The sequence below is a fragment of the Macaca mulatta genome, chromosome 11 (assembly GCF_049350105.2).
Source record: "Macaca mulatta isolate MMU2019108-1 chromosome 11, T2T-MMU8v2.0, whole genome shotgun sequence".
Taxonomy (NCBI): Eukaryota; Metazoa; Chordata; class Mammalia; order Primates; family Cercopithecidae; genus Macaca; species Macaca mulatta.
The window spans coordinates 132,570,234-132,597,787 of NC_133416.1; the positions used below are offsets into that span (position 1 = coordinate 132,570,234).

The following is a 27,554-nucleotide window of genomic DNA, read 5'->3' on the forward strand; positions in this document are numbered from 1 at the left end:
GGCCGAATGCACAGGGGAGGTGTGTGGATAAGTTCGTGAGGGGTGGGTGCAGAACCTGTGACTGGGGGGGCTGCGTTTGGATTTCCTGCCACCTTTCTCCTGAGCCCATTGGCAGAAGGAGAGCTCTGTTTGTCCCTAGTCATCCCTGGGGGCTGGCAGCCACCTGTCTTCTAGGGTCGCCTCATCATAACTGCACTGAGTGCTTCCTGGGGCCCCTAGAGGTGGTCACTTCTTTCCTGTGGTCCTGGCTGGACAGTAGACAGGAATCCCATGAGCAGTGGCAGGAGCCAGTTAGGAGAGACACACTGGGTACCCTCCTGGTGCCTGAGAATTATGCAAATGGGGATAGGTGCAGGGGTCCCTGCTGCTGCCCCCCACCCCCATCATCATCATTAGAAGGCATCAGGAGATCCAGTCTCTTCAGCACTTTGCTGATGAATTAATCACAACTGGCGAGCGTGTTCTGGCCACGGTGGTCTTGGTCACCCTTGGCCTAATGACAGTGTTTCTAGAGATAAGAATATAGAAGTCGCCAGAGCTCCAGGGGCCCAGAAACAACCATGCTCTGAAGTGTCCTAATTACTCCATGTCTGAATCTGTTCATGGGGCGAACAGGAGCCACTCATGTTTTTAAATCCTTGGCCATTAACATTTTAATTATAACTTGGCCTGGGTAATATTTAAATCCTGACATTTGGCTCACAATCTTAGTGAGGAAGGCTATTTCCTAATGAGATGGTTTCCAGCAAAAGGTTAATCAAATCCCTGGGAACTTCAGATGGCTTTAGAATCTTTACCCTTTTACCCTCAAGCCAGGCTCCAGGTGGAGGAACTTTTATTGGTGTGTTGGAGAGGCATGCACTGGGTCGGGGGTTACTGGAGGAGGGGTGGAGAGGGAAATGTACATCATTGGGGCCCGGTGCTAATGAGATCCAGGGATGAAGTGTCCCAGGGAGACTCTGCTCTGTGTATGCATGGGTGTGAGTCTGCGTGTGTGCACAAGTGTATGTGAAAGTGTGTGTGCGTGTGCATGGAGCGTGATCATGTGAAAGGGAGTGTGGGAGCGCATATGTGCATGAGTGTGCACATGTGAGAGTGCAAGTGAGCGCATGGATGTGTGTGCATGTATAGGTGGGTGTGTGTGTGCATGCAGCTGTGAATGTTTGCTGTACGTGTGGATGCACGTGTGCCTTGTGTATGTGTGCATGTGCCTGTGCGCACGCGTACATGTGCGAGTGTTCACAGCATGGTGGCTGGTTCCGTGCCATAATCACGGGCCCTAGGTTGGCCAGAGCACTGAGGCTGACTGAGGTGTGGTCATGCTGTCACAGGGCTTCCTCTGGAAGTGGCCTTTGCCCTGCCTGGGAGAGCCTCCTGTGCAGTTTGGCGAGGCAGGTGTGACTCGGCACCTGGGCAGCGGCTGCCGGTGAGGGGCTCTTGGAAGGATGCGGGCCTTAAACCACTGCACTGGTCGCCACCAGCAGTGAGAGGGAGCGGTGCTGGGAGGGAAGGACACTTCAGCTCGGTTCTGTCCACCTCCTGGAAACTGAATGCTGTGCAGCAGTTGAAAGCAGTCACGGCAAACCCTGTTTTGTGGCAAGAGGTGCGCGGGGCAGGCACAGTCCTCGTGGTGCTGTCTCAGTGCCTCTGCTTAAAACCCACGTCTGTTAGTAAATGTGGGGTGAGATCTCTATTGATTACCGGCATGTCAGCTCCCAGCCTTATTGACACCTTTGATCAAAGAGCATTTATTTTGTAGCCACAGACAAGATAATTTTAAAAGGTGAATTTTCTTCTTCACAGGGGTGTGTTTCTGGGTTCCAGTGAGGGGACTATTCTGGATGGAATTAGGGCCAGAACCCTGGGGACTCTGTCCAGTTTGCTAGTAGCGGGGCAGGCGTGGACGTTGTCTGGGTTGCCCGGTTTTGCCTGTCTCTGAATGGGGCCATTGTCTAAGGTGGTTCTAGAGGGCAGGGGCCTTGCGGGTGAGCAGGCTTGTCCTTCTAAGGAAGTGCATGGGTTGGACGGCACTTTGCCAGGATCTACACCCAGTGTGTGCTGGACTGCGTGCTGTGAGCCAAGCTCCCTGCTGGGTCCTGGGAGCTACACAGCAGCGACCAGGGGCCAGCACGCTCTGTCCTCATGGGGCTGGTACTGGGAGGGGGAAGGTAAGGAAAAGAGAGGCCAACCTCGGGCTCTGAGGAGTGCCGTCAGAGACCTGGGGTCAGGGAGTCCTCAAGAGGTCTTGACATTTGGGCTGAGGCTGGAAGGTTCAGGAACTACTTTTGCACAAGTGGGGACGTGTGCTTCCGGCAGAGGGAACCACCAGGAGGTGGGCCTAAGATCCACGTGTTGTGGAAGCTGGAAGGGGCCTGCTGTGGCCCGAGTGTGAAGGGTTGATGCGGGGCGGGGGGCGGGGGTAGAGTCGGAGGGGCGGGGACTTTTGGGGCTGCTTGAAGGGTGAGTTTTTCCCCGAGTGGAATGGAAGAGCAGTGGACACTGAATCATGAGAACACGGATCTGGTTCATGTTATTAAAAGGGCAGTGTAGGCCGGGCGCGGTGGCTCACGCCTGTAATCCCAGCACTTTGGAAGGCTGAGGTGGGCGGATCATGATGTCAGGAGTTCGAGACCAGCCTGGCCAACATGGTGAAACCCCATCTCTACTAAAAATACAAAAAATACAAAAATTAGCCAGGTGTGGTGGTGCAGGCCTGTAATCCCAGCTACTTGGGAGGCTGAGGCAGGAGGATCACTTGAACCCTGGAGGCAGATGTTGCAGTGAGCTGAGATCGCCCCGCTGTACTCCAGCCTGAGTGACACAGAGAGACTCCATCTCAGAAACAAAACAAACAAACCAACAGAAAAGGGCGGTGTAGCGCCTGAGCGAAGAGAGCATTGCCAGGGCAGGGGCAGGGGTGGAAGCTGAGAGACTGAGATTGCTGAGCCCACAGGCGCAGTGGCATCCCTGGAGGGGCTGCCTGTGGGCTGATCCACACTTGGCTCCGCACAGGGCTCCGGGCAGTCGTGGGCACTGGGTCCCAACGGTTTAGGGCCCTGACGGTGTCTCATGCTTTTGTGCAGCGACCCTTACAGTACTTGCTAGAAATAAGACGTGGCATGAGTGCCTGCAGGTGGGCTCCCGTGCTTCCAAGAGCTGAATGGTATTGAATTTCCTAACCCTCTTATGTGCACCCTGGAGATAGATGGAGGACTTTGCTGTTTCTTCAGACAAGCAGGGCTGTGACTCACAGGCCGGAGAGCACCACCTCCGAGTGCTGGCGGAGCCTCACCAAGATCAGGGTTTACAGAGTCTTGCCTGCCCTTAGGTGCACTTTAAAATCACAGAAAGCCTTCGAGTTTTCTGGGGGTGGGCAGTAGGGGGATTGCACAAAACCCCTGTGTTGTTTGGGCGTGCCTGTTGATTAGAGAGCTTTGTACCTGTAGCTGGAGGCGGTCACTGCTGCTCAGGGCCGGGTGATCACCATTAGAGTCATGAGGTCTCCATCCTCTGTTAGTGATACTTGCAAAGGGAGTGACACCTTAATCCTTGGCTATGATGTTGAAGTAGTTAATCAAACTCTGAGTTTATGAAAGAAGCATGGGGGACAGTGGGAGGAGCTAGTCTCCCTCCCCGAAAACTCCAGCCATCTCTAGGGTACAGTGCTGGCTTTGTTGGTGGCAGGGTGGGTCTGGGGAAGTAAGAGAATGAAGGTGTGGGAGGTGGAAGGACCATGGTAACCTGCCTCCTTGAGTGGAAGGAGACCCACCCTGCCATTGCCTTAGCCACACCCAGCCCAGCCAGCCCTGCATTCCGGGGTGTTCTGTGCCATGTTGCCTCGTGGCTTCAGACAGCAAGTGCCATGACAGTCTTCCTTGGGATGAGTCTCTCCACCGGATGTGCAGGAGTGAGGTTCTACTGCCCAGAGTGACCCAGGAGAGTCTGAATCTCACAGCCTCCTCTAGGCCCCGAAGAGAACAGTGTTCTTTAGTTGGGCCGACTGAGTTTACATGTGAAGGGCCACCTGGCTGGAAGAAAAGCTGAGGAAGGAAATAGCATGTTAGACAGGTCTGCCCTTGAAAACGCAGTGATGTATATTCAGCAGCGTGTGTCGTTCTGTGAGCACAAATGCATAGAACTGTGGATTCTGAACATTCAAGAAGAGCTGCACTTTTCTGAGTTTCATAAAAATGTGAACTTGTTTAAAAAAAGGGGATGGGTGGAGAGTTTCAAGTATGGCACATGTTTTAACAAATGAAAAATTGTCCCAGCACTTTGGGAGGCCAAAGCAGGAGGATCACTTGAGCCCAGGAGTTCAAGACCAGCCTGGCAACATAGCAAGACCCTGTCTCTTAGCTGGGCGTGGTGGCATACACTGGTAGCTCTAGCTACTTGGGAGGCTGAGGTGGGAGAATCACTTGAGCCCGGGAGCTGGACGCTGCAGTGAGCTGTGATTGCACCACTGCACTCCAGGCTGGGCAACGGAAGGAGGTTCTGTCTAAAAAAAATAATTATGGCCGGGCGCGGTGGCTCAAGCCTGTAATCCCAGCACTTTGGGAGGCCGAGGCGGGCGGATCACAAGGTCAGGAGATCGAGACCACAGTGAAACCCCGTCTCTACTAAAAATACAAAAAGTTAGCCGGGCGCGGTGGCGGGCGCCTGTAGTCCCAGTTACTCAGGAGGCTGAGGCAGGAGAATGGCGGGAACCCGGGAGGCGGAGCTTGCAGTGAGCCAAGATCGCGCCACTGCACTCCAGCCTGGGCAACAGCGTGAGACTCCGTCTCAAAAAAAAAAAAAAAAAAAAAAAAAAAAAAAATTATAATAATTCTGTAACCCTCTCTTCATTGGTGAATGAATGTGTGAGGATAGAATTTGAGGGGACTTGATTTTATGGCTTCCTTTGATCCCCCAAGATAAAATACTCTGCAGTTGGGAAGGTAATGGGTTCAGGTGAGCTGCTGTTGTATGTGAAGCCTCGTGGTAAAGGGAACCGGCCCTGCGTGCTGGAATCAGCATAAAGAGCAGTCAGGTGCGCTTGTGAGCAAGGCAGGTGCCGTGACTCAGACTTGAGTAAACACGAAGTATGAGTTCAACCCAGAAAACTGCTCTCTCTTGGGTTTTGCAAACTTTTCAGAAATAAATCCCTAACTTTAGAAAGCTTTGGTACAAGAGCCTTGAAGGGTTTCTGGTGTTTTCTTTCCCGCCTGCACCCTAGTATCACTGTCCTGGTAACTGGGGCCAAGTGGCTGTCGGTGCTGGAAGAGAAGGCCATGAAGCCGGGTGAGTGTGCCTCTTTAATATTCATTCCCCATACTGCCAATCAAGGAAATTAAATCCATCCTATTTTCTGCTTGCGCGTGAGGCTTCAGGCACTGGGTTTAGTTTTAATCTTTTGGTGATTGTTCGCCCCAGTGGAAACCCACAGTCTTCAGATGCTCCACACGATCCTGTCCACTGGCTCCCCACTGAAAGCCCAGAGCTACGAGTATGTCTACAGGTGCATCAAGAGCAGCATCCTCCTGGGCTCCATCTCAGGTACGGCCCCAGGGGGGACGGTTCTTCCAGCCATCCCCGCCGGCCCCATAAGTATGCACACCTCTGCCCAGTGCTTGGATTCATCCCAAGGACACAGTCCGCTGGGCAGCCAATACACACAATGCCTTCTCATTATAATCTGAGGCAGTGATGCTTCACAAAGTCACTGTGAACTCTGAGTCAGCCCATACAGAACCCTCGCTCCTGGGGGAAATACATGTATATACACACACCTCTCACATCGATTATAGTCTTAAAATCCAAAACAATACATCTTGGTAGGTTCTATATATATATATATATATATATATTTTTTTTTTTTTTTTTTTTTTGAGACGGAGTCTCGCTCTGTCGCCCAGGCTGGAGTGCAGTGGCCGGATCTCAGCTCACTGCAAGCTCCGCCTCCCGGGTTCACGCCATTCTCCTGCCTCAGCCTCCCGAGTAGCTGGGATTACAGGCGCCCGCCACCTTGCCCGGCTAGTTTTTTTTTTTTTTGTATTTTTAGTAGAGACGGGATTTCACCGTGTTAGCCAGGGTGGTCTTGATCTCCTGACCTCGTGATCTGCCCGTCTCGGCCTCCCAAAGTGCTGGGATTACAGGCTTGAGCCACCGCGCCCGGCCAGGTTCTGTATTTTTTATCTTGCAAAAGGGAAAATGCAGTTCAGAAGCATTCAGTGACTTGCCCAAGGCCACCCCACTGTCAGATGCCAGAGCTGCGATGCCAAGCCCAGGAACAGAGCACCCTAACCCACCCTGCCCCAGTCTCCTGCGTGTGAGAGCAAGGCAGGGAGGCCGTGTTGCCTCGTGTGACCTCGGTGGGAATGTGCCTGGGTGACTTCGGGTTTTCACTGCTCTGCAGTGTCTGAGAGTGACCGCAGAAGCTCCAGATTATAGATCTGGAGGTTACACATACATTTTAGTGAGTAGGCAAATTCCCAAAACCAGAATCCGCAAATAGTGAGAATCCACTGTATGGAAGGACAAATATTGCAACATTGTTTATATAAGTAAAAAATAGACGCTACCTGTATGCACAGCAAAAGGAAATTGATTGAATAATTTAGGGCACATTCTTAATTTATGAAGCCATTAGAAGTGAAGAAATACACTGATGGACATTGAAACATGGTCATGATGAGTGAAAAAATCAGATTGCAGAATTACAAGGTGCGGTCATTTTTGCAGGTGAAAAACAGGAATATATGGATGCGTACATGCACACTTGTGTGTGTATAATATGAGTGTATTATATGTGGATTCCAAGTGAAAATTTTTTTTTTGAGAGAGTCTTGCACTGTCAGCCAGGTTGGAGTGCAGTGGGTGCGACCTCAGCTCACTGCAACCTCCACCTCCTGGGTTCAAGCAGTTCTCGTGCCCCAACCTCCCGAGTAGCTGGGATTACAGGCATGTGCCACCATGCTCAGCTAATTTTTCTATATTTTTAATAGAAATGGGGTTTCACCATGTTGGTCAGGCTGATCTCGAATTCCTGACCTCAGGTGATCCACCCACCTTGGCCTCCCAAAGTGCTGGGATTACAGGCGTGAGCCACTGTGTCTGGCCCCCAAGTGCATTTTTTCTCATAACTTTTTTCTTAACATAAAATCGTGCTTTAGAACTTGGTTCATGCACATGGTAAAAAAAATTCAGAGTACACAAAGGTATCCTCATTGCTGCTGTCCTCCTTCCCCAAGGAAGCCGATGTCGTTTCCTTCAGAGATGTTCTGTGCGTAGGTGAGTGTGTGTGCTTGAGTGTGTGTTTGTGAGTGTGTGTAAATGGGGTGAGAGCACCCCCTTTTTACACAGATGTAGTTTAGGGTACACACCTCAATTCCCCTTCATGTGACTTAAGAGTTGATTCCTTTGCTGCCCATAGAAATCTTTGGGTCACTTTTTTTTTTTTTTTTTTTTTTTTTTTTTTAAAGACAGGGTTTTGCTCTGTTGCCCAGGCTGGAGTGCACAGTGACATGATCATGGCTCACTGTAGCCTCCACCTCCCGGGCTCAAGTGATCCTCCCACCTCAGCCTCCTGAAGAGCTAGGACCACAGGTGTACACCACCATGCTCAGCTGTGTTTTTTTATTTTTTGTAGAGATGGGGTTCCACCATGTTGCCCAGGCTGTTGAACTCCTAAGCTCAAGTGATCCTCCCACCTTGGCCTCCCAAAGTGATGGGATTACAGGCATGAGCCACCGTGCCTGGCCTGGGTCACTTTTATTTTATTTTTTTACACATTTGTAGTTCTGATTTTTCTCCTTGTGATTTAAAAACATACTCTCAAAGCACCTCCTTAAGAGGTGCCATTTGCCCGAAGCCTGAGGCCGACCCCCCAACCTTCCTCCCCACCGTTGGTTCCTCAGCCTGAGATGGGGGGTCTGAGACATTCCCACCAGCAGGGAGAGCAGCAGGAAGGAGGTCAGGAGCCCTGCTCAGATCTCGATGGTGGCAGAAACGAACGTGACTCGCTCATTGTCTTGGGACACGTCAGTCAGTGACATGAAATGGCAGAGAAGACATCACATTTTATTCACTGCCTGAAGAAAGAAGGAAAATCATACTCCACGGTCTTGCAGCTGGGAACTTTTTTTTTCTTTTTTCTTTTTTTTTTTTTTTTTGAGATAGAATCTTGCTCTGTCGCCCAGGCTGGAGTGCAGTGGTACAGTCTTGGCTCACTGCAACCTCTGCCTCCTGGGTTCAAGTGATTCTTGTGCCTCAGCCTCCTAAGTAACTGGATTTACAGGCACGTGCCACCACACCCGGCTAATTTTTTGTATTTTTAGTAGAGATGGGGTCTCGCCATGTCGCCCAGGCTTGTCTCGAACTCCTGAGCTCAGGCAATCCGCCCACCTTGGCCTCCCAATGTGCTAGGATTATAGGCGTGAGCCACTGCGCCCGGCCACATTTCTGTTTTTCCAACCATTAAGTCCACGTAAACCACGGCACTCGAGCCTTCCCATGTCACGGGTCCGCCTAGGCAGTGCCTGCCAGGTGGATATCACAGGCAAAGCTTCCATTTTCTACGATCCTGAGTCTTGAATTTCAGCGTGACCACAGGAGGTCATTTACTTAGTGGATCCTCTAGCAGGAAGGCTCGGCCAAAACGTCAATTACCAGATGGGGGTTCATTCCAAATTCCGTATCACCTCTCCCACTGCTCCCTGAAGAGAAGCCCCACCTGTCTGGGATGTTGTAGTGTGTGTCTGGGAGACTAGATCTTTGTCCTCTTGGCACTTTCTCCTTTGTTGCTCACTAATTTAATGCAATTTGTCTGGGGCTTCTGAATTTTGAATCTCCCTTTGCCATTGCTTACAGGAGGCACCGACATCATCTCCTGCTTCATGGGCCACAATTTTTCTCTTCCTGTGTATAAAGGGGAGATTCAGGCCCGGAACCTGGGCATGGCCGTGGAGGCATGGAACGAGGAAGGTGATGGCTCCGCCAACTGTTTCTTTCTGTGATTAGGCGTGAGTTGGGAGCTTGGGAGCGCTCGGATGTGTAACTTTGCTTGGTGATAGTTCTCCAAAACAGCCCTCGGAGGGGAGGCCCCTGTCACTTGCATTGTGATGTCCTTTCCCCGCAGCTTGGCTTAACACCCACCGGGCTCCTGATCCCCAGCCCCTGAGAGGTCAGGGTTGAGCTGGAGGACAGGTGGAGACCTGTGTGCTCGGGCACGGCGGGCAGCTGGGTGGTCGCTGCGCTGCATCCGAACCCTGGTGCTGGATACACAGGCAGCAGCCAGCTCTGAGCTTCTGAGAACCTGGTCATGAAAGGGATAGTCTCCCGGTGTGCTGGGCCTGGCAGCTAGAAATCCAGCTGTGCTAGGAGGGGTGAGCAGGGCTCAGTGCAGCTGGTCCGCAGAGCAATGCGGGAGTAGTCAGTGAAGCTGAAGATGGATACGTGCCCTGTGATCTGGGAATTCCACTCCTAGAAGACTTACTTGTGATACACGCAAGAATGTTTGTAGCCCCATGATTTGTAACGGAAAACAAAATTGGGAACAATAGAAATGTCCATCCTTGGGAAGAAGAAACTCCGTGATCACAGGTGGAGAATGACTAAGTGGTGAATATGAATGAACCACAGCGAGTCCTAGTAGCCCGAACGAGCCACCCAGATGTCATGCTGAGTGAGCACAGGAAGACGCGGGACATGTAGAAGGACAGTATGTGTGTGTTCAAAGGCATGCAGTGACGACATATGCTATTCAGGGATGCGTGTGGATGGAGCAGAAATGTTAACACACATGGGAATAACAAATCACTACATCCCAGACGGCTATTTTGGGGAGCACACAGGGAGGGGACTTCATCTGGGAGGAATGCATTATTAGGCTGCCATGACAGGTGTGTGGGCGTGGACCATCTCTGTACCTTTGTATATGTCTGAAATGTTGCATAATAAGTAATAGCTTAAGAAAGAGAGAGAGACAAGCCAGGGTGTGTGGCTGTGGTGTGCATTGGGCTTATTTTTAATTCTCCCATACCAGGAAAGGCGGTCTGGGGAGAGAGCGGCGAGCTGGTGTGTACTAAGCCGATCCCTTGCCAGCCCACACACTTCTGGAATGATGAGAACGGCAACAAGTACAGGAAGGCGTATTTCTCCAAATTCCCAGGTCGGTTGGAGAGATGCAGAAAGAGCTGCCCAGCCTCTGCCTTGGCTGGGCCTTCTATGTCTAATTCTGTACCCTTGTCCCTCCCCTCCCATCCTGCCCCTCCCGTCTTCCTTCCCCCACCACCAGGGCTTGGAGAAGCTGCCTATAGCTCATTCTGCCAGTGGGGCGATAACGAATTTTTGGTCAATATCGTGTTGTCTTCAGCTTGAAGCTATCGTGTGCAACTGTAATCTGGTTTAGTTGAATCTCAGCTACCTCTGCCCAGAGCGTCTTGGCTCCAGCCCCTGCTGCTGGGAGCTGGCAGGAGCCTCTGGTTTGCATGTGGGAGGGTGGAGGGTGCAGGGCCCACTCGCTGAAACAGGGTGATGCTTGCCTGTTCAAGAGGAATGGCATGTGGAAGTGGTGTCTGGCTCGGGTCTCTTCCTTCATGTCTCTCACCATCATCCAGTCCTCATGGAGATGCTAGAGGAAGAGCGCTCTTGCGGTGGAAGGATTTACAACCCGACATGTCACTCTCACATAGACTGACACCCTTGGGTGTCATCTTTTGAGTGGTGCCTTGCCCCAAAGCAGGGAAGTCTTTTATTTAAAGCTCTGATTCCTGCCTCCCTCTAATCTTATTTCATAAGCGGTCTCGAGTTATTGCTGCTGTATAATTCATCGTTTAGCAAGCCTTCTGTTCCAGAGTTATTTATACTCAGTACTTGCTTTCTGCAGTCTCTCAAAAGGTAATCTGGTTTAGCACAGACCACGTATGGAGAATCAGAGAGCGGCAAGTGGTAGGATTTGCCAGGGATCCTTCCTGCCTTGCGTGTTTGCGTGTCACCGTAAAAGCCATTGTGCCTGGAATAGCGCCTTTCTGCGGCAGCGTGAGGCATCCCCCCAGGGGTGGCTCAGCCTCCACTGCATACCTGCTGCACCTGTGCCCCACCTTGGCTCCTGCTGTGAGCAGCTGTGTAGACAGACGAATGCAGAAAAGCAAGAGTGGATATAGAGAAACACTCTTCAGATGACCCTAAAGAGGAGGGCAGGAACCCCTGCCTTGGGAGGAGAGGCCAAAAGGATTAGAATCTCAGCTTGAGGATCCATCCAAGAAATGACTGCCCTTCATCTTCTGTAACATTGCTCTTTGAAAACTCTTTTCTGTCACTTTTTTTTTGTCACATGTGCAAGGGTTCATGTGATAGATGTCTCTCAGGATTAATTTCAGGATAATCTCTTTGAAACTGATATTACTTCTTGGAGAAGACAAGTACTTTGTGATGTGTTGTATTTCCATTTTTGCCTTGGCTGCCAGGAAACTCAGAGCTGAAATCATTGCTTTGTTTTTGTAGTCCTCTTACCTTTAGAGTAAGATTTTGCTTCTCTTTAAATAATCCTATCATGAAGTCAGTTTTACAGGTAGCTTCGTCTGATACTTCCTAGGCGTAGGTGAGAGAGATGAATAAATATGGAAAGACAAAGGCAGATCAGATAATGAGATCTGAAGCTGTTTATCATGGACAGGGTGAACACAGGCTGCACTTAGACCATTCCTCAAGCACCAGCGCTGAGAGATTCCTGGGCTGTATAGGAAATGGCGTGATGGCAAAACCAAGCAACAAGAGCAAGCCTTCCTTTCCACAACTGGGAGTGGGTTTATGGACATTGTTACCTTAAAAAATGATGCCAGGTGAAAATGTAAACAGGCCATGTGCTGGTATGGAAAGATACCCAAGAAGTTAGTAAGTGAAAATGAAAGTTTAAGAACAGAGGACATAGCATCCCTTTGATGTAAATTTTAATTTTTTTTTTTTTTTAAGTGACAGGGTCGCCGTCTGGCCCCAGGCTGGAGTGCAGTGGTGTGATCTCGGCTCACTGCAGCCTTGATCTCCAGGGCTCAAAGGATCCTTCTGCCTCAGCCTCCTAAATAGCTGGGACTACAGGTGTGTGCTACCATGCCTGGTTAATTTTTGTATTTTTTGTAGAGATGAGGTCTCTCTATGTTGCCCAGGCTGGTCTCGAACTCTTGAGCTCAAGCAGTCCTCCCGCATCGGCCTCCTCAAGTGCTGGGATTACTAGCATGAGCCACCACACCCAGCCTTGTGTAAATTTTAAAAGGGAAGTATATATGTGTGATTGTGTGAATAAATGAATAATAGGTGTGAATAAGGGCTTATATGAGTGGTGAGATGATGAGCCCATTTTGGTTTTCTTCAGGGCTTTTTATTTTTTTGAGATGGTGTCTTGTTGCCCAGGGCTGGGGTGCAGTGGCACGATCTCGGCTTCTCCTTCAGCCTCCTGAGTAGCTGGGATTACAGGTGCGCACCACCACACCTGGCTAATTTTTGTATTTTTAGTAGAGACGGGGTTTCACTATGTTAGCCAGGCTGGTCTCGAACTCTTGATCTTGTGATCCATCCACCTCGGCTTCCCACAGTGCTGGGATTAATAGGCATGAGCCACCATGCCCGGCCGCTTTTTGTTATTTTTAAAAACTTAATATTTTAAAAGAAAGTAAAAGGAGACTTAAGATTTAGGTCGTTGCAGATGCCACATTCCATACAGGCCTGGTCTGTTATCGGCAGTCACCTGTTCCCACCGTATTTCCACTTTTGCCTCAGCTCCCAGGAGACTCAGAGCTGAAGTCAGTGCCTTGAAGAATGAGAAGGATCTAAATCTGTTCAGTCTGCTGTAGAAAGGAAGACATAGCTTCTGTAGCTTTGTTTTGCCATCAAGCCGCTTCCTTTTTGGTGCCCTGGAGCCAGCCACTAGTGGATTCCTCCTCTCAGCTCGGCTTTGCAAGGGATCAAAGTGTGTCAGGGCGAAGTTTCCACAAAAGAACATTTCTTCAGGGTGGATTTACATCTTCCTTTTTCTCTGCATTTCCGGGGTCTCAGTAATTAGGGCACAGTACTACAAATGGCCCTAAACCCCAGAAATTTCCCATCCAGTTCAAGGGAGATCTGACTCCAGGCAAACAAGACTGTATGTTGCTGCTGGCACCAAGTTCCAGGATGAGGCCGGATTCCCAGGTGAGCGGCACAGGCTTGCAGCTCTCGCCTTCCGGGGCTGCCGTTCATAAACTCAGTTTGCTGAGTAGCCGTGCAGATGTGTTCCTGCAGAAACCGGGCACATCGATTGCAAGCCTAGGAGTGGGGTTTTTTTTTTCCTTACTTGTGTATGTGAATCTTTCAAAAGTCCAATGAGAAGAGTTGGTTTCGTTCTCTAGCTTTGGGAGGTGGGAGGAAAGACCTGAAGGCCTGCAATTCTCTTTTTTTGCATCGGAATAACTAGCGTAGGGCTCATTTCATTCTCTTCAGCTGCCTCCCAGGGACCGTGCACTTCCTATACACAGTCCCCTTGGCCTTTGTTCCCGTAGAAGGCTCGGTTGTGGCTTGTGGCAGTGTCTCCTTCACGATGTCACATGAACGCGTGAATAGACGAGGTAGCTGTTGAGTCATAAGCTGTTTGGGTTAGCGCTTGCCTCGGAGTGGAGAAGTGCTGGGGAAGTGTCTCGAGATTTGGAGGGGAGGAGATGCCTTCTGAGGCTGCTGCTCGTCAGTGAAGACACGTCGAGATTTGGGAGTGAGAGATGCCTTTTGAGGCTGCCACCCATCAGTGAAGACACGGAAGTTGGCCGCTTTACTGTTTTCCCTTCCCGGATCGCAGGGAATCTTTGGGGAGTTAATGCAGGAGGCCAGCCTGCTGCTGAGGCAGATGACTTCCAGCATTGCAAAGCGGCAGAGATGCACTTTTGACCAGTTCCCCTCAGTGTGGCTGATCAAGGGCTGGGCGTGGGTGTCAGCAGCAGGAGGCCCCCAGCTGGTTAACTGCTCCCTTGGTGACTCTCTCAGATGCGTGGCTTCTCTTCACTGTTTGGCGCCTGGGTAGAGGATGTGGCAAAGGAACCTCTCTCCTCAGATGCTGCATCCAAAGCTGGGGTTTGATCCCTTTGGTCGATCAGCTTCACGGCGCCACCCCAGCGCGCAAGCCTTCTCTGAACAGCTGCACACGTGGCCACTCATGTGGCCTGCTGACACTGTGTTGCTGTCACCCTTGGCTCTTTACTCTTCCCCCTCCTTCATCCCCTGGGTTTTACCTGCTAATCAGCTCTCTGCACATGTGGCTAATGCTTTGGTTCAAGCCTGCGTGACTGGGACTGGTGCAGTAGCCTCCTTCCTGGTCATGGGCTTGTGTATTCCATTCCAAGATCTGGCCCCAACCTCTCACACCCTGTGCCCTCCGCTGCCCTGGCCACTCTTGCTTCCCAAGACGTGGCTCATTCTTTCCTGTGCTACACTCAGGGTTGTCTCCAGACACTCCTGTTGACCCCCAGTGGCCTGCCTGAGCTTGGTCCCGCACTCTGAATTCCCGGGTCCCTGCTGGTGCCCAAGGAGCTGCGTTACTCCTCACCAGCTGTGTCAGAGCTGCCCGGGCAGCAGCCCCCCTAGAGGGCGTGTTCCTCGGGGCAGGAACAGTCTGGCTCCCTTCTGCCCCCAGCCCCACGCCAGACCTGCGGTCTGGGCCCCAGTTATGTCTGTGGACCCGCTCCCAGCGTCTGTCCAGGCAGCCCGTCACAGCCCCTTCTCCTCGGGGTGACCGGGCACCTCTGCTGTCCTTGCAGGCATCTGGGCTCATGGCGACTACTGCAGAATCAACCCCAAGACTGGGGGCATCATCATGCTTGGCCGGAGGTAAGGGCTGCGGAGTCGGCTTCTCTTCCCTGCAGCCTCACCTTCCGGACGCATGGGGGTGGAGGAGGAGGCGCTTTCTGTAAAAGTCAGTGCCTTCCTGGGCACCCCACTCCACTCCAGCATCAGGGTGTCCACACCTCTCACACCCACCGGCTGCTGTGCCATGTTTCCCCACCCCTGTGCCCATGCACACGCCGTCCCTGGGCCTGAAGACCACCTCCGAGGAAGCATTTTCTGCTCAGTCTGCGACATGGCTGACCGTCCCCCATCTTGGACCCTTCCTGTGTCATTCCTGGGGTGGGGCATCCCTGTGCCAGCTTCCTTCCCAAGGGCTGGGTCTTGGCATGATCTACGTTTCCCTGCCCTGTGATGCGGTTCTTGGGTAGGGGGTGTCAGGGTGGGGGCCCCACGGCAAAGGCACAGCAGCGTCCACACCCGCAATGGGGGACACGTGTGCAGGTGGGAAGGGAGCAAGGTGACAGATGTTCCTGCACAGAGGTGCCTCCCTCGATGTCGAGCTTTAACCTGAGAGGGAGAAAGAGTTGGGTGGCAGGGCAAGGAGCTGGGGAGGGGAGTGTCCATGACTAGTCCTGGGGGATGCCATGTGGAATGGAGAGGGGGTGACCGCCCTCCCGTGGGACCCCTGGGACTTGCCTCACTCCAGAGCTGCAGTGTGGCCCTGACCTCTTCTCTCTTTCCAGTGACGGCACACTCAACCCCAACGGGGTGCGGTTTGGCAGCTCGGAAATCTATAACATCGGTACGTGCTTCCCCTCCCTGAGTGTTCTCCAGTCTCCAGGAAGGAGGAGGGTCCTGGTGGGAGCCCCAGGGGCCCTTTCCAAAGGCCCCACCTTTGGCACAACTCCGGCCCCTTGGTCTCTGGTGTGACAGTGGATGTTTGTGAGCCTGACCTCCTTTCCAGAACATACCTTGCCCACACTGCTGTCCTCATAAAACCTCGAATGGGGTCTTTAAGGTCCCTTTGCCCATCCTCTTCCTCATTATAGCTCATCCTCCTGGTGAGTTCTGCCGGGTTGGTTACTTGTGTCTATATACTATTTTTTTTTTGGGAGACAGAGTCTTGCTCTGTCACACAGGCTGGAATGCAGTCATGTGATCTTGGCTCACTGCAACCTCTGCCTCCTCAGTAGCTGGGATTACAGACATGCACCACCATGCCCAGCTAATTTTTGTATTTTTAGTAGAGACGGGGTTTCACCGTGTTGGCCAGGCTGGTCTCGAACTCCTGACCTCAAGTGATCCGCCTGCCTCAGCCTCCCAAAGTGGTGGGATTACAGGCGTGAGCCACTATGCCTGGCCAGCTTGCGTCTACTCTTTATGGTTGAAGAAACCAGAAGCACAGAGAGGGTTCAGGATTGCTGAAGGTCACACAGCACCATGCAGGACACCAAGCACAGAGAGTGTAGGCCTGTGGGTCTCACAGCTGCACAGTGGAGTCACCTGTGGGCCTTCAAACTCCCCAGCCCAGGGACCCAGGCCCAGCCCAGGCCGCAGAGTCGGTTAGATGGCCTCGTACGTTAGTGCTTAGGTCAGAGTCCTAAATTTATGTCAAGGTCGTTTGTGTGGCCAGGGTGATGTCTGATTCCAGCCTTGCTCCTCCCTCCAGTGGAGTCCCCACCCCAGGCACCTGCTTCCTTTTTTTCAAATTTTTTTTTTTTTTTTTTGAGACAGTCTTACTCTCTTACACAGGCTGGAGTGCAGTGGCGTGATCTCAGCTCACTGCAGCCTCTGCCTCCTGGGCTCAAGCAATCCTCTTACCTCGGCCTCCTGAGTAGCTGGGTCTACAGGCATGCACCACTATGCCCAGCTAATTTTTGTATTTTTTGTAGAGATGAAGTTTTGCCCTGTTGGCCAGGCTGGTCTACTCCTGAGCTCAAGTAATCAACCCACTTCGGCCTCCCAAAGTGCTGGAATTACAGGTGTGAGCCAATGTGCCCAGCTACCTGCCTCCATTTTTGGGAGGCCAACAGGGTCTCACTCTGTTGTCCAGGCTGGGGAGCAGTGGCGCAACCATAGCTCACTGCAGCCTCGACCTCCTGGGCTCAGGCGATCCTCCTGCCTCAGCTTCCCAAGTAGCTTTGTCTACAGGCATATGCCACCATGCCTAACTTAGTTTTTAATTTTTTGTAGAGACAAAGTCTCCCTATGTTGTCCGGGCTGGTCTCAATCTCCTGAACTTAAGTGATCGTCCCACCTCAGCCTCCCAGAGTGCTGGGATTACAGGCGTGAACCACCAAGCCAGGTCCTTTTTTTCATTTTGAATTAACTTCTCATTAAGTAAGGCCCACATCTGGCCTCCTGGTAGAACATCACCCATCCTGCCAAAGCTGAAGCTGTGTCTGCCTCCCCAGTGATGGGTTTTCTTCCGCTCGTGAAATGGCTTCCTCAGCAAATGTCCCTCCAAGGCACTCCTCCTGGGTGGGCTGGGAGAACACAGGCATCCCTGGTAGGCCTGGGGCACCCAGCTTGCCCCACCTGCTCGGCCAGGTTGTTGTGAGGCCCGACCCCACACTGAGGGGCCCCCTGCGTGAATGTGCGCCCTCCCCTGTCTCCACAGTGGAATCCTTCGAGGAGGTGGAGGACAGCCTGTGTGTCCCCCAGTATAACAAGTACAGGGAGGAGAGGGTGATCCTCTTCCTGAAGATGGCCTCCGGGCACGCCTTCCAGCCTGACTTGGTTAAGAGGATCCGTGACGCCATCCGCGTGGGCTTGTCTGCGCGACACGTGCCCAGCCTCATCCTGGAAACCAAGGGCATCCCGGTATGGCCATCTCCCGCCAGCGAGGAGACCGCAGCCATCGCCCCACGAGCCCACACGTTGAGGGGCGCTTACATCTGAGCAGCTTGCTGGTGCTTTATATATCGTTTGTCCACGTTGCCTAGCAACGCCACCCTCTCCCTGCCATCCTTTTTCCTACCCTTCCTAAGACTGCATTTAAAGCAGCTTCTGCTAAATACCCATGTTCGGAGGGTTAGCGGGCCCAGCCCTGCAGGTCCAGCTGGCTTCTCCCTGCTAACCTGTGGTTAGTGTGTTCTCAAAATTTTTAATGAGAACATTAATTTTAACTTTTTATTTTTTATTTTATTTTTTTGAGACTGAGTCTCTGTCACCCAGGCTGGAATGCAGTGGCTCAATCTCAGCTCACTGCAACCTCCGCTTCCCAGGTTCAAGCAGTTCTCCTGCCTCAGCCTCCTGAGTAGCTGGTAGCTGGGACTACAGTCGCATGCCGGCATGCCTGGCTAGTTTTTGTATTCTTAGTAGAGACGGGGTTTTGCCATGTTGGCCAGGCTGGTTTCAAACTCCTGACCTCAGGTGATCCGCCCACCTCAGCCTCCCAAAGCGCTGGGATTACAGGCATGAGCCACTCTACCCAGCCAATTTTAATTTTTTAAAGTGCTGCTGGGAAGCGTTGCTCTTGCCTTTTAAGTTCTTCCGGTACATACAAGACTTGACTCTTTTTAGAGGCAGGACTTCTGAAGGCTGTGTGGTCATCCCCCAGCCCCTGGCCCCAGTACACTCTGCTTTGATTCTAAGTTGGGGAGGAGGAGGTTCACCCAGATTGCATCACAGCTTTCATTTGCATTGCTTACAAAACGGGTGCCCTGCAAGCTGACAGAAGCTGTTCTCTGTGTGTGTGTGTGTGTGTGTGTGTGTGTGTATGCACACAACAATTTAAACAGACAATGGCAGGCTGTATGTGAAGCCCACGGAATGGCTGTTCATTAAGGAGAAGATGGGAGCAGACACTCATTGGGTTCCCGGGGAAGCTGACTTTGTGGTTGCCGGAGCAGGGCTGAGTCTGTGACGTATCACCAGAGACAGGGTTTACCAGGAGAGGCTGCTTCCTGGGGAATGTTGAAATATGCGATGCCGTTGACTTTGAAACCCATAGATCATTCTCTTTGCCTTAAAAGTTATTTCAGCATCTTCAAAACAACCTGTCCAGGAGTGGGGGCTGGGAAGAGTGCTTGCAGCACGGCCACGGTGTGCAATCCCGGACCATCCCTGGAAGACTGACTCCCACTCGGGACCCCTGTTCCTCCTCCCGGCTCCTGTCCACATCTGTGCTGACTCCCACTCGGGACTCCTGTTCCTCCTCCTCCCGGCGCCTGTCCACATCTGCGCTGACTCCCACTCAGGACCCTGTTCCTCCTCCTCCCGGCTCCTGTCCACATCTGCGCTGACTCCCACTCGGGACCCTGTTCCTCCTCCTCCCGGCGCCTGTCCACATCTGCGCTGACTCCCACTCGGGACTCCTGTTCCTCCTCCTCCCGGCGCCCTGTTCCTCCTCCTCCCGGCGCCTGTCCACATCTGCGCTGACTCCCACTCGGGACCCTGTTCCTCCTCCTCCCGGCGCCTGTCCACATCTGCGCTGACTCCCACTCGGGACCCTGTTCCTCCTCCTCCCGGCGCCTGTCCACGTCTGCGCTGACTCCCACTCGGGACCCTGTTCCTCCTCCTCCCGGCTCCTGTCCACATCTGCGGTGTTGGTTCCCTTTTGTGGTGTCCACACGTTTCCTTTGCGTTCTGGTTTTGCGTGGGAAGAGCCCTGCAGCTTGGGGCTTTTTCTTTCTCTCTTTTTTCATCTTTTTCTTTCTCTCTTTTTTCATCTTTTTCTTTCTCTCTTTTTTTTTGGTTGGTGACTCTTGGCGGCTCTCTGTGGGGACATTGGTGCTCTCCAAGAAGGTACTTCTTGAATCAGTGACCCTTACTGTCTTTTCCTGATGAGGGTCTAAGGTTTTCCTTTGGTGAATCAGTGCTGTCTCATCTGGAACATTTTAGGGAACTGGAATTTGACTTTGTCCCCTTGGCTTTATATTATTGAAAAAGAACTTGGGTCTTTTGCTGCCAGAACAATTATTACCAAACCATATCTGATCATGAGGGTAGTGGGACGATTTATTATGAAGGGCGAAAACTCAGCACGTTTTCCCTGGTCGTCCTGGCTTTTGTGGGCTTGCGGCCGGGGCTCCCAGCGGGGCTCTGGGCCCTTTTTCTCCCCAGATAGGGGCTTCTCCTGGGTCCATTTGGGAAGTCTTTTGGAGGGTTCCTCCAGATTTTGGAATGCCCTTTTATTTTCGGGCCCTCGTGGCAGGCTTAGGAGTGGATTTACCTCTTTGGTTGCCGAGCTAGGGAGGGGCCCAGCATCCACAGGGAGGTGACATGGCGTGGCCCCAGTCTGCCCATTTGGGAACTGGACCCACTTCAGGGTCAGAACAGGACAACTGAGGTCTCATCTGCAAAGTCCCAGGGCCTTGCTGAGGCAGGAGAGCCTGTTGCGGGTCTGACCCTTCACATGGTGCTTGTGGGGAGTGGACTACCCTCCCTCACCACCCCGAGAATAGCCTAAGCCCGGGGCGCATCCGAGTGGTGGGAATAAATGGCGGCCCATCTCTGTCTCTGCATGGAGAGACACTGCCGCTTCTGTTCCCTGGGAAGCCAGTGCCATTTTCAGCATTTAAGGGGTTCCTGGCGAGTGCTCAGGAGAGATCTGGGCCCAGAGCCAGCCCCACTCCTCGTGTTGAGTAAGACCGGTCCTGTCTCTGGCCTGTGACATAGGGAGAGGAGCCCCTCGCCCACCCGCCACAGCTCAGGGTGGTGATGCGGCACTAATGGAGTGAGCGGCCCCGGGGGACTCGGGAGGCTCTGGCCGGCACAGTCCTTGCCGCCAGCCTTCACAGCGGGTCCTCTGAGGGTCTTTATGCACAGGGGCTCTGTCACGTAGCCCTGGCCCCCCCCTCTACCCCTGAGGCATGACTTTGGGCAACTCAGCATCCAAGCCTCAGTTTCCCCATCTCTAAGATGGGTTGACAACAGAGCCTCTCTGGTGGGTGCCGTGGGCCACAGGGTGCCCAGAATGCAGTCCCCATGCCTCGGTTTCTGTGCTGCCTCTGCTCACCGTCAGCCTTCATTCAGAATAGGTCTGCGTGCCCTGCAAAGCCCTTCCACACACCTTCCACACACAGCTGCCCTCTGCGCAAAAGTCAGAGAGGCTTTCCCTGCATTTCCTGTTTGAACGATGTCCTGGCATCCATCTTTAGCTTTGACAGTGTTTGCCATGGGGGGACTGAGGGTGAGTTCTTGTGTATGTTCACATCTTTCTGTGTGGAGCGGAGGCCACTTGAGGACAGGAACCTTGTGGGTTTACCTCCTTTTCTTCGGAGCTCAGCTGACTGCCTGGCAAACAGCAGGTGCTTTTGGTGTCTGGTGAGTGAATGGGGCGTGGGAGGCTGGTCCTCTGAGCCCGGTGAGGTGGGACAAGCTTGTCTTCCTCACACCCATCTTACAGATGAGGAAACCCAGAGAGATGAGGGGTCCTGCCCAAGGAAGTGGTGTCCATAGTCAGCTCCGCCTTCTGCTCACCCAGAATAAAGACCTGGGGACCCTGGGAGGGTCATGGCCAAGTGGAATGGACTCCTGGCATTTGAGGGCTTCCCACCTGTAGCCCTCAGACAGCCATGGCTGTCCCAAGTTCAGCTGGCCTTTGCTTGGGTCATGGCTGGGATGTCTGGCCCTTCCTGACAGGAGGCTGCTGGGCTCCTGTCTACCTGGGGAGGCCTCATGCAGGAGCTGGTTGGGGGGAGGGGGGCAGGGGGAGAGGGGGACAGCGGCTTCTTCCTTTCTCTTTCCCTTTCCTCTACCTTTCCTCTCTCCCCAGAGGAAACGGTAGCAGGATTTCTTTTAAGAGGATGCTGCTGTATTTGGCCAGGGGGTGGAAGGTGGCGGTATTATCTCCTGTGAGCTGCACGTGGACCCCTGCGTGAAGCGTAGTGGGGCACAGAGCAGGCAAGACATTTGCGTCTCACGGTGGGAGGGCCAGCGACACCACATGAAGTGACAGGCAGGCCCTTGGGAGGAAGTCGGCTCTTAGATCCTTAATTAGTTCACACGTCGACTGAATTTTTCAAGTGAATGAATTTTAATTATATCTCAGGTTTAAAAAAAAAAGGCGCCAGTGATCGAGGGCTTGGGCAGAGGAGCATTACTGGGCTCTGTTGCTCCTGAGATTTCCTAGCCCACAACACACCAACACTGCCAAGGGCTCATTTGGATTCAAGGTGAAATACATGTGCCATGAATCTTAGAGGGAGCCCTGAGTGTTTGGAAAGGGCCCGACTGTGAGAAGAAGGAATGCGCTGTCCCGTGCAGCTGGCTGGCTTCGAGGAGAAGGAGTTCTTGGTACCTTGAGGACGCTCTTGCCTCTAGTTCTAGGAAGCTGGGCCACTTCTGAAGTAATGGCAATAACTGGTCTTTATCATAGAATAACATGTGATAAAATATATAGAGAAGTATAAAAAAGTATAAATAAAAGTAAAATCATAAAACGTAGTAGCTAGGCGCTTGTGAAGCTGTGTGTGCCCTGACTGATTCACCCTGACTCACAGCCCTACAGCCTCAGTGCTGGCACCTCCCCCTTTCACTCAAGGAAATGAACTCAGGTTCAGGAATTCACCCAGCATCCCCCAGATGGGGTGGCAGAAGCTACATCTTCCCTGAAAACTTTCTTGCCCAGGGTGCCTGCTGGGATTTAGGAATGATCTATGCCTGCATTTTTATCCTGGTCAGGCAGACCCTGAACCCTGAGAGACACTCTTTTTTAATACTCCCATCTGGAATATTCACTGCCGCGGTCAGTGGGGTGTCTGGAGGGCCCTCTCGAGGCCACCTTGGATGTGGCACGTGGCGGGTCCCAACGGGGCCCAGTGGAGTGTGCAGCGTTAGAAAAATGAACATGCTCATGGTGACCTCTGGGCATCTTTGAAATAGCCGCACTTTCTCAACAGCCATGCCAGTGGCAGCGTGGGGGCGGGGGGCGGGGTTTGGAGGGTGTTAGCGTTGGGTTTCAGCACCGGGCCTCGAAATTGCCTTTCAGAGCAGGTTTTATCCCCCACACACAGAGTTCAGCGTACTTCGGTGCATGTTTGCAGACCTGGTGGGAAGAGGGGCATCTGGGAGCTGAGACCCATTTGCTCTTGGCGCTCCAGGTGGAGCCGGGCCTTTGGGGCCTGGATATACCCAGGGCTGTGGATTCTCCCCCCTTCAGGTTTAAATGCCGTTTCTTGTTTTTCTACCTTTCCCTCTCAGTATACGCTCAATGGCAAGAAAGTGGAAGTTGCCGTCAAACAGATCATCGCTGGAAAAGCTGTGGAGCAAGGAGGTGCTTTCTCGAACCCTGAGACCCTGGATCTGTACCGGGACATCCCTGAGCTGCAGGGCTTCTGAGTCGGACTGGCTGGCGTGTCACTCAGCTGTACCTGTGTGTACTGTTCCTTTTGTGTGCTCAAGAAATTACATAGAAACCTACAGCTGTTGTAAAAGGATGTTTGCACCAAGTGTTCTGTAGGCTTGGGGAGGGATCGTTTCTGTTTTGTCGTTAAATCTGGTGGGTACGGGGATCTTCCGCACGCTGGAGCGGGATTCTGGCCTTCAGAGACAGGGAGTGTCTGGGCCGCACGTGTGGCACCGTGGTGAGAGTGTGTGTCTTTGCACACACAGTGCAGTGGGAACAGTGTGGCTGGTTGGTGCTGAGGACACACACTCCTGAGCCAAGGTCTTGTCTTCAGCCTCCCCCTCCCGTCGTCCCATTTTGCTCTGTGAAGGTGCAAATCCCTTTCTTCCCTTCCCGTCTCAGGCTCTCCTGTTTTCCCTCAGGGTCCAGCATGCCTTTGGGCTTTAGCTGTTACAAAGGAACCCCCGTGACTTGACACAACTTTTCGCAGCTGCTGTTAGGACCGGTGGTCTGGGTGCTCGTGCGTCTGTGTCACGGATGGAATGTAGGCCCTGGAGGACCGTGCGTCACTCTTCAACCAGAGCGCGCTTCCGGGCCAGCTTCCCTCCGAGGAGCGAGTGGATTTCATACAGGATCTCTTCATTGCACAGACTTTGAATGGCTTTACATGTTTCTAATGTGACTTAGGCGTGTGAAGCAGCGGGTGTCCACCTGTGTCCCTCATGGGTGAGCCCTCCAGCCGTGAGCCCAGGCAGCGCGGTCACCGAGGGTCCTCCTCACCAGGAACCGCATCCCTGCGCTGCCTCTGCCTGAGAGTCGCCAGGGGGTCCCTGTCGAGATCATGTCATCAGCACCCCACCCCTAAGTCAAGTCACGGGTTTCCATAGCCAGGCAGTTGGTAGGTACCATTCAGTTCAGCATATGAACTTGTATCTGTAATCTGATGTTCATTTTTATATTTTTTGAAACTGAGCACAATGAAATCCTTTCTTGAATCGTTTTCCTTTTGGATTATAAAAATATGGGGTAAAGTGCTATGATGAATTTTATGCAATAAATATATACAGGTGTGCGCGTGCACCCACAATGCGTGTGCAGTGTGCTTGTGTAAAGTTTTCTCTGAAGGGGGAGACTGCATGTGCGTGTGTGAGGCTGGTGGTGCTTGTGCGCCCGCCAACAGCTATGCCCTGGCGTTGTGTGGTTCGAATTGTTGGGGGCACTTCCCAGGGCCCTGGTACTTACCCACATTCCCTTGTGACCAACTGGCCGAGCGCTGCTCCGTGTGAAGCCAGCACCCTGGGCCCCCTTCACCCTGAGACTCCCCAACACCCAGCGCCAGCCAGGTTTCTGGACGTCAGCTCCTTTCTTGTCATCGCAAGAGCTGCATGTCACTTGGTTGTGTCTGGCTGCATGCCATGGAATCCAGGCTCGGCCCAGCAGCGTTTATGGCTCTCACGTCACAGGAAGTTGGAGGCAGTCCATTCTCCTGGGGCCAGGCAGCGACTCCACAGTGCAGCAGTCCTGGCTCCTGTCTGTCGTACTCTGCTGTCCTCAGGATGTGGCAGTCATCATCTTGGCCCTGGGTGGCTGCCCCACCTCTAGTCTTTCATCCGTGCTCTAGGCAGGAAGAAGGTGGGAGTGAGAAGGGGGCTGGGTAAAGGCAGAAAGCTGCATCTCTGGAGTGCGTCCCTTTTTATCCACAAAATGAGGGCTTTTCTGGAAAGCCAGCAGTATCTGCTGGGGCTTACCAGCCGGCATGGGGGCACGAGGCCACCTTTGCTGCAAGGGCATCTGGGGGTCTTGAGTATTTCAAACAGGACCTGTTCCCTTTTTGTGAGTTTCCGACAGCTGCTGTAACAAATTTTCACAAAGGCAGTGGCTTAACACAGCCCTAATTACAGTCCTGGAGGTCAGAAGTCGGCTGTGGGTGTCACTGGGCTGAAATCAGGGTGACAGCAGGGCTGTGTTCCTTCAGGAATATGCAGGGGAGAATCCATTTCCTTGCCTTCTCCTGCTTCTAGAGGCCACTGTGTTTCTTGTCTGGTGGTGTCCTGTTGTCTTCAGCAGTGGCCGGTCACACCCTCCTTCCACTGCAGCTCTCTGACGCTGACACTCCCACCTGCCATGTTCACATGTAAGAACCCCCTGTGGTTGCAGCAGGCCCACTTGAGTAAGTCAGGATAATCTCCTTATTTTAATATGTGCTGATTAACAACCGTAATTCCATCTGCAGCCCTCATTCCCCCTCACCACGTCTTAGTCCATTTTGTTTTGCTCAACAGAACACCTGAAGCTGGGTGATTTATAAGTTAATAATTTATTAAGGGGTTCATTTGGTTCATGATTCTGGTGGCTGAAAAGTCCAAGAGTGGGCAGCTGCATCTGGTGAGGGCCTCACTCTGCTTCCACTCAGGGAATAACATGGAGGGGGAGCAGGTGCATGCAGAGATCACGTGGTGAGAGGAAACCAGACCCTTCAACAACCGCACCCTTGGGAACTAATCCGTTCTCACGAGGCACAAGTGACCACAAAAACTCACCCCCTACAGAGGGCATTAATGTATTCAGGAGGGATCTGACCCCTCCCAGCACTGCTACATTGGGTATCAATGTCAACATGAGTTTTGGCATGGACAAGCCACATCCAACTCACAGCACCATGTAACCTAACCTATAGCACCTTGTAACCTAACCCACAGTGCCGTGTAACCTAACGCACAGTGCCATGTAACCTAGGTCAGCGCCGTGTAACCTAACCCACAGCGCCGTGTAACCTAATGCAGCGCCATGTAACCTAATGCAGCGCCATGTAACCTAACCCACAGAGCCATGTAACCTAACGCAGTGCCGTGTAACCTAACCCATTCATAGGTTCCAGGGATTAGGATGTGGGTATCTTCGGGGGCTGCTATTCTGCTGACCTCACTTTGCAAACACAGTCTGGTCCTGTTGGCCAAGGAAGAAGTGGATGGTGGTTGTTGGGAGCAGCAGGGAACCCTGGTTGATGACACTTGGGCTGGGATTATCCTCCCCTGTGAGTGGCCTGGGGGCCTTAGGGTTCAGGTCGGGCCTGGGGCCTGCAAGGTCCTCTCCTCTCACCGGGTGCTTGGAGATTCCCTTCATGTTGACAGTGCCTGAGGAGTCATTACAGCTTAATCAGTATGCCCTTTAGTTCCAGCAAGACGGCCCAGGCTGAATAAGCCCACGCATCCTTATTAATAAGCCCTGCCGGACAACTTCATTAATGAGAAACAGATGGTCTGGAACAACAGCCAGTTGAGTGCACGTGGTGCTGAGGCTGCTTTTGACGTTCCTTGGCCTGAGCATTACTCTCAAAAACCCACCACCTGCCAGCCAGCTGCCTTTTCATCTTTGAGATGGCCGTGGGCTGCACCGTGCCTTCTCGTCTCTTCCAGCTCCCCACCAGGCCTGTCCCATCAGGAGCTTCTAAAGGCATCAGGATCTGCCACGCAGCCTGGCTGGGGCTGCCAGGATTCTGCTGTCTCCCACGGCCAGCAGGTCTCTGAGCAGCTGGTCCTCCTCCAGGTCCTTCCTGCCCACCTCCAGGAACCTTCTCCAGGCTGGAGGCCTCCTTCTCACGCTCGGGCTGCCCAGCTCCACCTTCTCGCCTGGGAGGATTCTCAACTGGAGCTGAACTGATCAACTCCAGCTGCAGGCAGCCACTGACCTGTCCCCGCAGTGGCATCTGAGCCCTCTAGGATAGCGCCTCGGTTGGCTCACTCATCTGTTTCTCAAACAGACGGCCTGAAACCCACACTCCTTAGGAAAGGCATCTTCCTGATGTCGTAACACCCCTGGCACCATGGCTGTAGGTGAGCAGAAGAGCCCCTTCCCTCGAGTCTGCAAACGCCCAGGAGAAGGGCTCATGGGGAATAAAACTGCCTTTGAGGACCCAGCCGCATCCTACCCCGTGATAGGCTCAAGCCTTCAGAGGGACTGTCACGTGCGGACTTATGGGGATAGTCTGTCACTAGGTTCAAGCTGGGCTGCTCTAACAGGTGTCCCCAAATCTGGCTCAATTAGGAACGTGTCTTCCCTCCTGTCACCACTCTGAGGTGAATGGGTGGGCTGGGGTGGGCAGGTGGCTTTGTTTTGCAAGGTCACCCAAGGACCTGGGCTTCCAAATGGCTGCTTCCCCCACTGGTGTGCAGGTCTTGTCCACTTGGAAGATGCTGGCTCACCACAGTCATGGAAGAGGTGACCTAACCTTAACCCTCACCCCCTTGGCCACAACCTTGTCACCCGACTGCAATCAGCTGTGTAGGAGGCGGGGAGATGTGCTGCCCAGCAGGGTGATGGGTGCCCTCCCAGAACTCTTGTGGTGGGTAGAGATGGCTCTGTGACAAGGAAGGGTGGGGAATGGTGATGGGGGACAGTTGCAGCCCCTCCCACAGGAATGAAGGAATCTGGCTGCTTCTGTGCCTGACTCCTGGGTGGCTGCTGCTTCGCTTGACCTGGG

General features: G+C 52.9%; 1 protein-coding gene across 13 annotated transcripts in view; it reads left to right on the forward strand.

Annotated features, from left to right (window-relative positions):
* AACS (acetoacetyl-CoA synthetase) overlaps positions 1–24,161 on the forward strand; it is an 81,663-nt gene extending 57,502 nt beyond the window's left edge. For 2 of the 13 annotated variants that reach the window (XM_001103579.5, XM_028830141.2), the window contains 8 exons: positions 5,216–5,280; positions 5,413–5,535; positions 8,848–8,961; positions 10,022–10,147; positions 14,754–14,823; positions 15,525–15,583; positions 17,402–17,604; positions 22,930–24,161. In XM_001103579.5, coding sequence (XP_001103579.2) covers positions 5,216–5,280; positions 5,413–5,535; positions 8,848–8,961; positions 10,022–10,147; positions 14,754–14,823; positions 15,525–15,583; positions 17,402–17,604; positions 22,930–23,067 — 898 coding nt within the window. In that variant the 3' untranslated portion in view covers positions 23,068–24,161. Of the gene's footprint in view, positions 1–123; positions 1,304–5,215; positions 5,281–5,412; positions 5,536–8,847; positions 8,962–10,021; positions 10,148–14,753; positions 14,824–15,524; positions 15,605–17,294; positions 17,605–22,929 lie in introns of those variants that run through there. The other 11 variants (XR_013401672.1, XM_077955789.1, XR_013401670.1 and 8 more) reach the window with 11 other exon arrangements.
* The last annotated feature ends 3,393 nt before the right edge of the window (positions 24,162–27,554 follow it).